The 14,882-nt window shown below is 41.5% G+C and overlaps 1 protein-coding gene across 1 annotated transcript; it reads left to right on the forward strand.

Annotated features, from left to right (window-relative positions):
• The first annotated feature begins 41 nt into the window (after positions 1 to 41).
• LOC119387188 (UDP-glucuronic acid decarboxylase 1) lies at positions 42 to 14,848 on the forward strand. The gene is made up of 10 exons (XM_037654499.2): positions 42 to 345; positions 846 to 951; positions 1,295 to 1,487; positions 3,929 to 4,109; positions 4,921 to 5,025; positions 6,082 to 6,263; positions 7,902 to 8,021; positions 9,722 to 9,884; positions 10,200 to 10,303; positions 11,227 to 14,848. Exons 1-10 carry the CDS (start codon positions 246 to 248, stop codon positions 11,332 to 11,334), a joined length of 1,362 nt encoding a protein of 453 aa, XP_037510427.1. The 5' UTR covers positions 42 to 245; the 3' UTR covers positions 11,335 to 14,848.
• Positions 14,849 to 14,882: the final 34 nt, after the last annotated feature.

The following is a 14,882-nucleotide window of genomic DNA, read 5'->3' on the forward strand; positions in this document are numbered from 1 at the left end:
ACAATGTATCTGTTTTGCTTTCGGCGGCGGTGGTGTCTTGCGGCTGGCTGATTTGGTTTGTTTCAAGTTATGTTGTACGATTCTGCGCTGCTTGAAGTCTGCGGATGTTACCACGAATGTTGGAAAACTTCAGCTTTTAAAGTGGACACGCACTTGAGCAGAATGTGAGCGCTTCGACCGAGTGGCCAAGGGTGTCGCTTGGTTCCGAAACTGAGCCACTCGTTCGTAGCTCTTGTTGGAGTGTTATGATGCGTCGACAGCCAGGGAACGTTCCTGCGAGACACCAGTTAAAGCTCAAGATGACAGCTATGTACGTGATGGCGTGCATTCTCGTACTAGCTCTCGGTAAGTAAAATGGTTTCCTTCAAAACGTCCTACCTTTAAGGACTTGGACACTGCTTCTGAGCTCTTCCTGCGAACATATGCGTACAAGCGGCCCTTTTTAATTTTCTTGCTTTAATAAATCTCGTGGCGGGTAATAATGACTTATGTTGCTTATTTTTATCGAAGGAATTGTTCATGATTACATCCTAACTAGCGATAAAAAAATGGTGCTCTGTTACACAGAATTAGCTGACGTAGAACGTTCTCATGCGTGTGCTGTGACATTGTTGTAGAGACCACCTTCGTTTTTTTATTGATTGCCCTTTAAGAGAGGTCGTTTTTGTTTCACGAGAGTAGTGCGCTGAAGTCTCCGGGGTAATCTGCATTGATTGGCCGCGGTCGCAGATGGGAGTCGTTCCCTCCCTTTTAATCAATGAAGTGAAGGTCCCCACCTTGTTTGGGATTCAGTACGGCTTCCCTTGCCTCAAGGACATGCCGCCTGTTTCTCTTCCTGTGGCCAGTTGCGCTCAGCTACCGACAGTTGGGGAGCTCGGCAAAGGCTTCATCTGTCCCATCGTTGCCGGTACCAAACGCGGAGTTCAACTCCGGCCACCATCCGCCTGTTTCGTAAGTTGAAAGCCTCTACACGCTAGCATGCTCATCTCGGAGCAGTTAAATCCGCTTGGAAGCATGCTACTGTCACGACACCATCACATGGTCTTTGTGTGTTCTTAAGTTGTTTACACGTATAGGGAATCAGTGCGTATGTTAATTCACCCCTTAAGAAAAAAAGAGTTAAATCGCGTGCTTTCTGGCAAGACGATATCGTTGCCATCGTATTTGATGCTCCAAGACTAAGAGTGTTTCTGTCATTTTGCTCTCATACGTGGCATTCCAGGATGCACAAATGTGAACTTACTGTTTGAAAAGCCTAGACAGAGTTTATACTTTTCTTTTTGTGTTGTGGCAGTGTTACTGCCAAGCAGCTCCCTTTGTCGAAGACAGCTGATGAAGGAGGAGCGGACGAGAAAGACAAACTGATTGCCATGATGGAGAAGAAGCTGCGTGACTTGGAAGCCCGCATCCAAAAACTTGAAAAGAATGCACCAAAGACGTTCCCTACTGTGCAGCAGCTAGACTACAGAGAGAAGAAGCGAATCCTGGTATGTGAAAGCAAAGTTAAGAATCATCTGTAGATTAACATTTCTACGTAATCCTGGCATTCGAAATAGCTCTGAAGACTCAGCTGTACCTTTTGCCCTATCGTCCTGAACAATAGCACTCAGGGCAGCAATAACATCTGTGTCCTTCCTCAAACTTTGGTGGTAATAATTCGAACTGTCTGCTCCAAGCCATTAACCAGTGTGGCATCGGACATCTATTTCACCCAGCATTGTAAGGAAACTAGTCGCAGCCTGGTTACAAGATACTGCCTACTCTTCCTTAGAGGTCATCACTTGCCTAGCAAAGTCCTCATGATACAGGTGGTAATAATTCGAACTTTCTGCTCCAAGCCATTAACCAGTGTGGCATCGGACATCTATTTCACCCAGCATTGTAAGGAAACTAGTCGCAGCCTGGTGACAAGATACTGCCTACATTTCCTTAGAGATCATTACTTGCCTAGCAAAGTCCTCATGATACTAACACAGTCGCAACTTGACATTTTTTATTTCTGTTAACTGTAACATGACCTGCAGACCTGTATTTTTGCTCGTGGGACAATAAAAAAAAAAGGCTTTAAAAGGACCTTTTACCACACATTTTCAGTGTCTCACAAATGCTTTGGATTAAGTAAAGTACCTTCTAGAGACATACCTAAAGAATTTCTTTAAAGGACCTAGTACAAATGAAGATATTTATGTGCTATGTTCTCCTTTCCGATTTCCCTTCAATTTACTCCAGTCTTATGCTGGCGTTAGAGCTGCATTTCATTCCCGTTTCCCAAGCACGGCCAAGTGTAAACAGAGAACACTCGGTTTCGCTCAGGAATGCGCAATTCTGACCCAAGTTCGAAACTCGGGTGTTCATTTGATACAACGTGTTTAGTTGCAATGTGCACATGAACAGTAGGACAGCGCACACTGATTGAAACATACTGTCTGGAAAATAAGCCTCTATTGGCCGATGGCAGCTCCCTGTGGGAATCTGGAAGCTGTCTCTTAGAAAGCAGCTACTGGCAAGTGGCCCACTGCTCTGTTTGAAAAAGAAGCTTTTTCAACTATGTGCTACGCTTGCGAACTCCACACACCATGCATGACTGCAAAATTTGACTAATATGTTTACAGCTTTATCTTCTATCCACAGAAAATGTTTTCTCTTGAAGCCCAAGGAGTGGTCCAGGGACCCTTTAAATTCAGTGTAGTTGAAGTTTTTTTGCAAACTGAATTAAAGGTACCTCTGAATGTGCTGGGAATATTGCAGTTATACATTGTACCTCACTGTGCCACTGATGGTTAAACATCAGCAGCCTCATGTAATATCACTGCAAGGATGGGAATTCTGTTGTTACTTGCTTAAAGATCTTGGACATTTGAGAATTTTGTGCCTCCTGTTTGGCGCAAGATCATGAGTTTGGTTCCTAGCCATGACATCTATATTCTATTGAGGGTAAAATGAAGGAATGTCTATGGGCTTAGATTTATGAGCATTTGAAAAAACACCAGGTAAACACAATTAATTTGGAGACCTCTACTATGACACCTTTTATAACATAGATGTTGCTTTGTGGGATTAATTCAATGTGTCTACACACTGCCGTATCATAAGTTGTCATTCACACTGATTTTCTGATAGGTTATCACTTTCATAAAGTTCATGAATGTCCACACCTGCAAAAATTTCAAGTACAACACAGCAGAACTGTCAAACCACAGGAAGCTTGAAGTGATCGTAGGCAGTTTTTTCTTTTGTTGTTGTTGTCTGTTCTTCGCTTAAGCATAGATTTGATGATTTGGTAACTGTGGTATCGCAAATGACGGCCAACCATTTACAAACCACATGAATTAACTGCCACTCCCAGTAACTCCGCTCACACTGCAATTGCAACCATTTTCTTTTCTGTATATACCAACACATCACCCATCTGCACTCGGTGGCGTAGGCAGAAATTTTTTTAGTGGGGGTGGGGGGGGGGGGGGGCACGCCCTTGATCTCTGACGTGGGGTCTGGGCAGGTAAGTGTGGTCGAGTGTCATTTCGTGCTCTGTAACGCATGGCAGAAAAAATTTCGGGGAGGGCACAGGCCGCTGTGCCCCCCCCCCCTTAGCTACACCACTGTCTGCACTATATTTATCAATTAATCTGCTAGAAAAAGTAGCGACTTGCAGAATAGTGTAGTGTAGTAGTGTAGTGTATTGCAGAAGTGTATTGTAGAATCTGGTTGTTGAGCGTGACTTTATTTTATTACTCTTTCAATTTTATCCCTGATTGACTTATTGTGATTGTTAATCAATTTCATTGCAAACAAGTGTTCAGCTGATAAAGTTAGCTTCATGTGTTGCAGACTTCATTTTTTGGTTATGTTAAACCAGGTGATATTTTTGCAGTTCACAGAATAAGCCTTGTGACTTCCTAACAGAGTTCTGCTTTGTTACTTGCCCTAGGTTGCTGGTGGTGCTGGATTTGTGGGGAGCCACCTTGTCGACTATCTTATGCAACAGGGCCACCAAGTCACTGTGGTGGATAATTTTTTCACTGGCAGCAAACGCAACATTGAGCACTGGATTGGCCATCATAATTTTGAGCTCATTCATCATGACATCGTCAGCCCTTTGTTCATTGAAGGTAAGGCTTCTTGAAGCTGCGAGTATTGTGACTTAATTTAAAAAAAATTATGAAACTTGATGTCTAGATCTAAAGGAAAAATTCGTCAGTGAAGAGCATGACATCATGCGAAGTTTCACTGTGGATATGCAGGTAGTCGGTCACCCACATCACAGCTGGTACCTCATTTATGCGGTGGCGCTTTTTAATTATTCGTCCATTTGAGGTGCAAGAGAAAGAATGCAAGAACCAATGCTCTGCAATCTTTTGTAGAGCATGAATCATCAGTTGAATCTTAACTAGCATCTCGTGCCTGTCTTTAGTATTTGATTTACATTTGTGTTACTATATCAGGTTGAATGTTCATAAAGATTCACAGAATGACTAGTCTAAGCTAGTGTGTGTTTGAAGTAAGTGATATGTGAAGGTCAACAAATTAAGGCATTTTGTTTTACATCCCCTACAGATCTGTCTGTAGTAATGTTTGTCCTGGAACTTTGATACCAGCTCGTCTTTACCAAGTGATTATATGTACATGTAATTAAATGGCAGTTTTGGTAAGAGAACACATCTGGTGAATTGATTCATGGCACTGTACAATTTATGGATACACATGAAGGCTGCTTTCAAGTGGAATATATTGTAGTTGTCCATTCACATTGCTTAAGCCTTTCAGAACTCGTCATCTTTCTAACATTTAGTTCAAATGTGACTGTGCATGGAATGCAACACCTGAACTTGTGTTGTATGCACTTATAAAGTTATATGTTTGGGAACTGCAATGTCAATTGGTCCAGTAACTGTTGATTTGAGATCTTGTGCTCGTTTGCAGTTGACTACATCTACAACTTAGCATCACCCGCATCTCCCCCCCACTACATGATGAATCCCGTGAAGACAATCAAGACAAACACATTGGGCACCATCAACATGCTAGGTAAGACAGCTTTAGTGGAGAGGTTCCTTAGCCCTTTGCGACACACGTTACGATCGTCTGTCTATAAATGCGTGAGATTTACACAATTTGATGTAAATGATCTGGAGACCAAATTTAAATCAAGTGGAAGTGTTAGAATAAATTATAGTGCATTTTACAGCAATTAATTGCATTTACATCGTAAACAATCATCTAATTATTGTGCAGTTATCATCATCAGCAGCCTGACTGCAGGGCAAAGGCCTCTCCCATGTTCTGCCAATCGATGAACCCAGTCTTGTGCTTTCTGCTGCCACGTTATACCCGCATACTTCTTAATCTCATCTGCCCACCTAACTTTCTGTCTCCCCCTCGCGTGTTTGCCTTTTCTTGGAGTCCAGTAAGTTACTCTTATTGACCAGCAGTTATCTTGCTTACGCGCTACATGCCCTGCCCATGTCCGTTTTCTCTTCTTCATTTTGACTAAGATGTCCTTGCCAACCGTTTGTTCCCTGACCCACTCTACTCTCTTCTTGTCCCTTAAGCAGTCAGTCATGCTGTATTTCTTCATAAACCATATTGAACTGCCCACTCAAATTACATGCTATAGTTATCTGAGGGCAGCGAGCATTCCAAAAAAGGGCAAAAAATTATTTTGAATTTCCTGCCGAAGCACCATATGTCCAGTGTCTCACTAAGCACGGTACCGCCTTCACCAAAGTGATCAGGTGTAGCAAAATATTTCAACCAGAAGTGATTAAAGGAACTGTAGGCAGTTTACCATAAGCTCAGTGTTTGTGGTTTCTTTCTTGCCAATAGTACACAGAAATGGCAAAAGTAAGTTGCGTCTGTAAATGAGGACGCCGTGTCGCAAAGGGTTAGGAAGATCAGCAAAGCAGGGTATAATTGTGGTGATAGTAAACACAAATTAACAGTTTGTCTATAGCAGTATAGTAATGATGTACGATTGTACGAATTGTACGATTTAAATAATGTGACATTTCTAATCTCCCTTTAAGCCGCTAAAAACGTTAGGTTTTTATCTGCGCTGAAAAATGTGGTTTACTGTACATGCAGGACTGGCAAGACGTGTTGGTGCTCGTCTTTTGATAACATCAACTTCAGAGGTCTATGGGGACCCAGCTGTGCATCCTCAGAATGAGGACTACTGGGGCCATGTCAATCCTGTGGGGCCTCGATCGTGCTATGATGAGGGCAAGCGAGTTGCCGAATCCCTCTGCTATGCTTATGCCAAACAGGCATGTAGCTTTTCATGTACTACAGATTGCTTTGCATTACACGCAGCTCGGCCTAATTTCCCATCACTGTACTTAGATTTAGGCACACATTAAAGGAACCCAGGTGATCAAAATTACTCCATAGCCCACGCTATGCCGTGCCTCATAATCATATTTTAGTTTTGGCATGTGAAACCTCGTGCAGTTGAAACTCGATTTAACGAAGCGATGAGGGCGCTCGAATTATTTCGTTAAATCAGGAAGTTCGTAAAATCGAGGAAGAGATTTTTCGGTCCTTCGAAATCTAAAATTGTAATGTAGCGTTGCCCGAAAGCTACCGTGCCATTTTATTTGCCACTAATACATACCTGCGTGTGTGAAAAGTCTGCGAGGGCAGCCCGAGCATGCATTCCTCCCACGTCCGGGCGATGCAGGCCAGGTAGACGGTCACATGAAGCCACGACAAGCTGTCGATATTCAAAGACAGGGAGAACGAATGCAGTTAATGCGAGAGTAGGCACAACAAGAAAGTTCCAAGGAGACTGTCAGTGCCATCTGTGATATAACCTATTATAACAAAAGCAATCACCGTGTTCCTGTGGGACCGTGTTCACCGTGTTCCTGTGTGCCAAGTTTTAACGAAAAATCTTTATTAGCAAGAATGTTATGAATGTTCACGTACGGAAAAATACCAAAAATGTTAGTTCTGAGAAAATCAACAAAAAAATATTTGAAATGTGCAGCGCTTACACAAGGTGACCAAGAGCCCTAAAATCCTCGATATTTGTAGCTAGTCCCATCCTGGACCTTACTGTTGTGTGCCATTGCTCGAGCGGCAAATTCCCTTTTCTTTTCTAGCTTGCTTTGCAGCATCAGTGCCATGATAGGACGCTTTCGCGATACGGTGCCAATCGTTTGTGAGGCAAGCTTTTGCAGTGTAGAGGCCAGGCTCGAAGCCAACTTGCTTCAAAATATCAAATGTGCTTCTGTTTCTATTATTAAAATGACACACAGCATCATACAAAGCAGATTGAATGATTTACAGTCTCACATACGTGTCCTTGAGGTGTACGACGTTGCGCATCCACCTGGAGAGAAGTTTATTACTTTTATGATTTGAAAATGATGGGTTTACAATGCTATTAGAGCATTATTGCACGTTCGCACTTGACATGATTCTTAAATAACCAACAAAGTACTACATATCAAGCTAATTTTATGATGCACACAAAACTGTGACTTTCAGTTTCGGCTTCATAGATGACGGGTGGTCTAACATTTTTGCTTGTATCTTTGGAAAGAAACTGTTTAAGAGATTTCCGTTTACCGAGGGTCCGCTGTATACAGGGATATAAGAAGCTGCTATAATGATGGCATTATTTCTGTCGTGCTTCATGCTTGTTTCGAGCAGTGTCTGGCCAACTGATTTTTTTTATCTTGAAGTGGTAAGAAAAGTTCTCCACATTTCTGTTTAGTATTATTTGTGTGATTACTGTCTTTAAAGGCAAGGGCTTTATGTTGTATCATAACAACCTCAAAAATGGTGATATCTCTGCAAATCTTAAAGTGCATTTCTGGTTCTGTGCTGATCCAGCCTTACAGCTCAGGAACATGCTGACAGATTACAGGGTTTATATATATATTTTTTTTCTTGCTTAGGAGAATGTCGACGTGCGTGTGGCTCGTGTATTCAACACATATGGGCCACGCATGCACCTCAATGATGGCAGGGTGGTCAGCAACTTCATTCTACAAGCGTTGCAAGATAAACCATTGACTGTAAGTCTGCCAGTGTTGTAATTCTAGCTGTGAGTAGTATTGAACTGTTTCAGCTTACTAAAACTGTAAATATAAGGTTGCTACAAAGGTTGTGAGTACTTTTTTGTATATTTTAGGGATCTGGGGCAATTTTTGTGACAAGCAGCAGCCAGGGGCGTAGCCAGAAATTTTTTTCAGGGGGGGGGGGTGGTTCAACCATACTTTATGTATGTTTGTGCGTGCAGTTGTATGTGTGTGTGTATATATACGCAAGCAAAATTGAAAATTTTCGGGGAGGGGGGGGTTCAGCCCCCTCCCCCTTGGCTACGCCCCTGGCAGCAGCTGACAAATATGGTTCACCGTCTCTCTTTGACAGGTTTTAGAATGTAATCTTTTTAAATGCAACAGATTTTACTCAAATTAGTCGTGTGTCCAAGAACAGCATTCTTATGTTTAATAAGTGCTTGAATAGGAAGGAATGTTACAGGGCTAGTTGGTATTTCATATTGACATGAACAGCACGTGGGATACACAAGGACGAAGAAACGACGAGGACTAGCGCTGTCGTTTCTTCGTCCTTGTGTATCCCACGCGCTGTTCACGTAAATATGGAATACCAACTAGCCCGGTCACACACCTTGCTCCTCTTCCATAAGTATACTGCATGAATGCGGTGTTTTGTGTTGTGCTTCGCATGGTTTGGCATGCTTGCAGAGCTTACATGATTCACTGGATTGCTTTCAGTCCTTGAGATGCCACGCAATACTCTTTTCATTGCAACAGCAGTTATACGGATGCTCAACATTCATTGACGCCGTTTGCACTGCTGTTGTGGTGATGTCCACCTGATGGCACATATGCAGAGGATTGGAGGGCCTTCAGATACGCATTGACCGTAATAACAGTGAGACAAAGCAAGCACACTGTCTACGCTGTGCTCGAGGGCCTCCATAGCGGAGCAAGGGCAGCGCTCTGCCTTCTGCTGCTGGCATTAGCATTGCATGCTTGTACATTACAAATGCACTAGCATTCCTGCTGAACTTGCTCAACTCATCATGCCAATGCCGCTTCCTGGGCACCATTCCTTCCGACATGTGGGAGTTGCCTTGCGTACTGCGTTGTACCATCATAATAAAACTGCATTCTCTAAGGTCACCTTCCAAGGAGTTAAGGTTCTATACTAAACCCTGATGTTGCCATGAATGCTTAGCCCTTCAGGCAGGACGACAACAGTGTTTCTCAGTGCCACAAACACATGGTGCAATGGCAGGGGCGTAGCCAGAAATTTTTTTCGGGGGGGGTTCAACCATACTTTATGTATGTTCGTGTGTGTGTTTGTATGTGTGCGTGTATATATGCGCAAGCAAAACTGAAAAATTTCGGGGGGGGTTTGAACCCCCCCAACCCCCCCCTTGGCTACGCCCCTGTGCAATGGGGCTTATGAGAGGAGCCTTACAGATTTTTGCATGAGGTAACATTCTGACAAAAGTTTAAGAGCAAAATGTGTCATAGTTTGTCTAATTCAGGCTTTGAAAAACAATTGAACGGGCTCTCTATCATCACTCTTGCTCATTATGGTAACAACGTATCATTCCTTTTAATTTATCAACTACTGGTTGCTGCACGAAGGAAAAATGAATATTGAAGCAAAATAGCGCCAGATGATAATTGTGGTTTGTGTCGGCGTCAGTTGTTTAACTGTTTACTCTTCTGCCTTGCAGATACATGGGTCTGGCAAGCAGACCAGATCGTTTCAATATGTCAGCGACCTCATAGATGGCTTGGTCGCCCTGATGCATGCAAACTACTCAAGACCTATAAATCTTGGAAACCCTGAGGAGCATACCATCGAGGAATTTGCTCAGATTGTAAAGAACCTTGTTGGTGAGTTCTTCGTATGCCAATACATATTGACCCGTATTCAAAGTCTAGAACCATTCTCCTGATCTGTAATCACCGAAGGTAAGGTAACGTGTGAGAGCAGCCTTAGGCCAATTTTCGAAGGCATCGTCATGTTTGAATGACTGCAGATAGTCTTCGTGCAGAACATTTCGCTGAATATCCGAGAACAATAGAGGGATTCTCAGGTTGCTAAAGATGATACTCTAAAAAGGCAAATTAATTTTTACCTTTTGGCTGTTGGTTACATGAAATGTAGTGTGCATGATAATAATATCATAATCTTACCATTGTCTTTAGGGGGATCCAGCAAAATAGAATACGTCAGCACCGTCATTGATGATCCTCAGAGGAGAAAACCTGACATTACACGTGCCAAGAAATACCTCAACTGGGAACCAAAAGTGAGCGGGCCTGTTCTTCTTTGTGCTGCCTGCTGAATCTAACAATAGTACTTATAGTTTGTTATGATAATACCTATTATAGTAGTGTAAGACCTATTGTTTTTAATACTTGTTTTAAAGTAAATAGCTTTGTTTGGCTTTTTCACTCATTTTCGTGGTTGTCAGGGGTGATCGCAGAGGGGACTGCTGGTTGTCAGTAGTCCTGTGATGCAGACATGTGCTGTTGCACAGCCCAGTTAAAGGGTGCATTTGTTTCATAATTTCAATTATATTGCAGCTCTTTGAGGCATACATGGCTATTATGTGAGAGTTTTGTGGTGTCTGAATGCTTAGGTGCTGTTGTGATGAACTTATCTTTTTCTTAGGATAATCTATCATTCTAGATTGAATCATCTGCTTTAGCTTATGTATGGCTAGTTGTTATTTAAATAATTCATTATTTATGCAAATGGTAAATGAGTCACTGCTGTGAATCTGCCAGCAACATTTACAGCGCTCTCCTTGCTACATACTTGGTTACTATTGGACCTCAGTGCATCAACATTCCCCAACCTGAAGGCATCTCTGTCCAGAATATGTGCAACATGGTACATCAGAAGTTACTGGGAAATCGCCTAGTCATCTATGAATAAATTATGCTTGGGTAATTTGCTTGAACAACATGCTGTTAAAAAGACACAGCACAAGTTTTATCTTATTTGCTTTCAAATTATTATTTCTCTGATGGCCAGAAGTTTGGTTTGTATCACTCTTTGTGCCTTTAAATTGGTGCTGTGTTTTTTTTACTGCAGTCATCAATGTTAATGTGCTGGAGTCATGCTTGCCTGATCGCTGTCAGAGCTTGGGCATAAATAAGCAGTAATTTTCGCATTCCAGAGAAAAAAAGAAAAGATATGTAAAAAGTTCATCTACAACCGTTTCAGGTGCCACTGTTAGATGGTTTAAGGAAAACTGTGGCTTACTTCAAGGAGGAATTGACGAAGAATAGCAAGACCTACAACCCACAACTAAGTCAAAGCCCACAGAGCTAAAGAGGTGCAGCCCCATGCTCTTGTCACCACGTTCACGTTTGTGTACTGCACTTTTACAAACTTTACAGAAGGCCAGTGCTTCGCAGGGCAATGAAGAGACTTGACAGGCTTGCCAAAAGTAGTGCTGTTGTGTTAGTCATACTGAAGTGAGCAGCATGTAAGTGCCATTACTAAACATGTCATTTCAAGCGTGTTCTTGTAACTTGAGTTCCTTTTACAGTGAGCAAGCTGCGTTTAATGTGTGCAGATGCACAGTGTCTTTGATGTGTATGTACAGGGGTTTATTGTTGGTCTGCCACTCTTGTAAATACCTTCGCCTTTTGTGTAATGCCTTCTTAGGTCTAGGTGAATCCTGTAAATCGGTTTGAGAACCAGGCAGCGTAAAAGTGACGTTTGTGTGAGGTGCATTATATTTCATTGCATTTATTTTCACAGGCTTAGCCTATCAACATGTGCTGCATCCTCAGAAGTCATCAATCAGAAATATGGTTCTTGAAATCTTACTGAGGGAAATTACCAAATAACTTAATTTTGATTGAGCACGAAGAAGGATAAGATCCGCGTGTTTGATGGGGCATTCATTTAAGTGGAGCCCCCTGTGGCAGTGCCAGCACTTATGCCATATCAAGCACATTTTGGCGCTTCTGTGTTACCAGGCTGCTGAACACTTTCCTCTGTGGATATGCTTAGTAGGTTTTAGAAACAAAGTTCACATCATTGTGTACGTTAACTGAAATCCATAAGTAAACTGTGCATTTTACTTTTTCTTTCGACATGGTTGAGTGTCCTGGTTAGGTATCACAATTTTCAGGTTATTTACGAGTCCACTTAAGATGTGCAGGATTTTTTTTAGTTGTTATCAGTGCTTGGTACTAGTATAGTGCCCTCATTTCTTCACTTTGTTCCAAAAGAATTCTTTTCAAGCGATAAATTGCAATGTCGGTTATCTTTGAATTCTAGTGCTGATGTGCAAGAAAGTATGGCTGTCCGTTGGCAAAGTTTGTCATTGGTAAGCAGCAGTTTGCAGCAATAAGCTTACTGTTCACCGTTCTATTACTACTGTTTTCAAAAGATTCTTCACTGGGGCAGCAGATAGTGGGGTTCAGATGTTCATGAAGCTTCGTGGCCCACTGCTGTTTCCGACAAGTGTTGGGAAGCATTGACACGCTTTCAGTTCCCTTTTATGGTGAATAACATAAAGAAGTGAATAGGCAACCTTACAGAAGTGAGTGTGCATTTGGTACTTTAGGTTAGCTGGTATTCTGCTGCTATGATTTTCTGTGACACTGAAGGAAAAGCTAAAGTGGCAGTGCTTCTACTCAAGGGCTTGCTTCTCTGTCAAATAGTCCTGCATAGATTTACAATGCCTTTGGTTTCTTTGATCAGATACTGAATCGGTGTAGTTTCCACATGTGACAGTTTCACATTTGCCAGAATGCTAAGGGAGAATGTAGAAAAGTAGGTCAAGTTCACCACTCACCGTTGCATTTCGCTTCATTTGACTGTTGTGTGCAAGATGCATCTGTATTCTCTTCCCGAGCTTAAGCTAACCAGATGAAGATTGGGAACATTTTTCAGAAGTGCTTTCTTTGTGCACACTATGCCTCATAGCGTTTCTTTCGTTGTCCACGAGTATAAATATATACATAGATGATGTCCCCAATGTACTTCGACATTGAAAACTAAAAAGGCCAAAAGCTTTGCAGACTGCTGCAGCTGTGACATGTTGAGCAGTCCTCCTCCTTTGCCTTTCACATTCTGACATCTTTTTGTGATCTCTTGTCTAATGACACAATTATGTTACCCGAGAACATAGCATTTTCCTACATCACCACATGTAAAAGCTTAAAAAGTGCAAGATGCCAAAATTATTGCCTTATGAAATTTTTAGCTGAAGAACAGGATAGCCGCTCATATTCAAGCATTTCTAATGTTCCTTAAATTTTCTGAAGCACTGCAAAAAATTTCAAGTTCACTTGAAGCACTGTTAACAGTGCTTCAAGTGAACTTGATTAAAATTCAATGAAACTTCTTGCTGTAGAGCAGTGCTTTTGCAGTGAGTAATCTAGGTATGTGCTATTTATGCATGCTTAGTCTCTTTTCCATGAGGTGTTGGTTACATCTGTACAAGACTTTCCATTGAAAACGTTTACTTTCAAATTTTCTATGTTTGTTTTACCTATTGGGAAAATTCATGGTGCTTTACCTATCTCTCTTCCTTTTAATTGTGATTCATGTGTGTAATTTATATGGTTAAAGGCTATAGTTATTTCTACTGTGAATACCAAATCTTCGTATAGAAAGGACCTGGCACTTTCTTTCCTGTTGTTGTGAGACTCCTTGATTTTTATTATGCTTTTCGAATTGTGAAAGATATCTAGCTGGATGGATGACTGTGCTTGCATTTGGAGCACTCATTGCATATTATAAAGCTGTGCTATCTTTGGATGTCTGCTGACTACAAAAAAAAAACATTGTCTTGGCATTTCGTTCTTATTTCTTTGATACACTGTGATGAACAGTGATGACGTGACCACATTATCAAGTTTCCTGTGTTCACTATGCTCGCTTTGCAAGTTTAGCACTGAACTCAGTGTTGAGGTATTTGCACAATTTGGTTTAAAGCTGTGATTATGGCGCATGTTGTAAAGGTTTGGGTAAAGCTATAGGCAAGTGGCTTTTGTACTGATTGATTGTCGAGCACAAGTTCCTTCCACATGAAACCTGCAGCATGTTATAAGCGAAGTAGTTTGCAGATGTGGGTTCAAGCAGAGCTGGATGCATGTGTAAGTTTTCGTATTAAGCTTTCGCTTCCATTATTTTTCATTTATATGACTTTCTTGTATATCATTAACTGGCACTGAGTGGTGAAAATTCAAGGTGACAGCACTAAGTTATGCTCCACAACATAAATTTATGAATGCAGAAATACTTGCTTTCACTTGAAAATAGCAAGTCATAATTGTACATTATGCTATTATTTATGGTTTTTATGTGGTGTTTACATAAACATGCCAACATTGAAATGCCGAAATATGTTGCAAAAGTGTGTAAGTGCACGTGTGTGGTTCGATTACTTGTACTCTATGTGTTGACAAGGTTTTGCAAGTGCTGCACAATCAGCAATGAGCTTTTAAGCCGCTGATCACTCGCTGCACTTTGCATGTATTTTAGTGTAATTGACACACCTCGGAACAAGTTTTTCTGCATTTTTCTTCCACTGGTAAGATATAAAGCTGTCTGAATTAAACGGTGTGTCTAGTAAGCTCTCGTGAATGATTTAAACTGTTTATTTTTACTTTCACTGTTAAAATATTTGCACTAGTGAAAAATGCACTGCAAGCTAACTTACTCATGACACTTAATAAGCATGGTTGTATGTGAATGTGCAGAGTAGGCTGCTAATGCTGCCATGTTTATTTTTCTTTTAATACTGCTGTGATATGTATCGAGCAAAAGACTGTAGAGGTGTTTTTTAGACTATGCAGATTTTATTAAAAGAGGTTGTGAGCATTGTGAACATGGCATTCTTGTAGAGTTGATGCTAG

The sequence above is a fragment of the Rhipicephalus sanguineus genome, chromosome 3 (genome assembly GCF_013339695.2).
Source record: "Rhipicephalus sanguineus isolate Rsan-2018 chromosome 3, BIME_Rsan_1.4, whole genome shotgun sequence".
In the NCBI taxonomy this organism is placed as follows: domain Eukaryota; kingdom Metazoa; phylum Arthropoda; class Arachnida; order Ixodida; family Ixodidae; genus Rhipicephalus; species Rhipicephalus sanguineus.

Coding starts and splice junctions, on each gene's coding strand:
- LOC119387188 (XM_037654499.2), top strand. CDS start 246: ATGATGCGTCGACAGCCAGGGAACGTTCCTGCGAGACACCAGTTAAAG. Junction 346..845: donor CATTCTCGTACTAGCTCTCG/GTAAGTAAAATG, acceptor TCCTGTGGCCAG/TTGCGCTCAGCTACCGACAG. Junction 10,304..11,226: donor ACCTCAACTGGGAACCAAAA/GTGAGCGGGCCT, acceptor CAACCGTTTCAG/GTGCCACTGTTAGATGGTTT.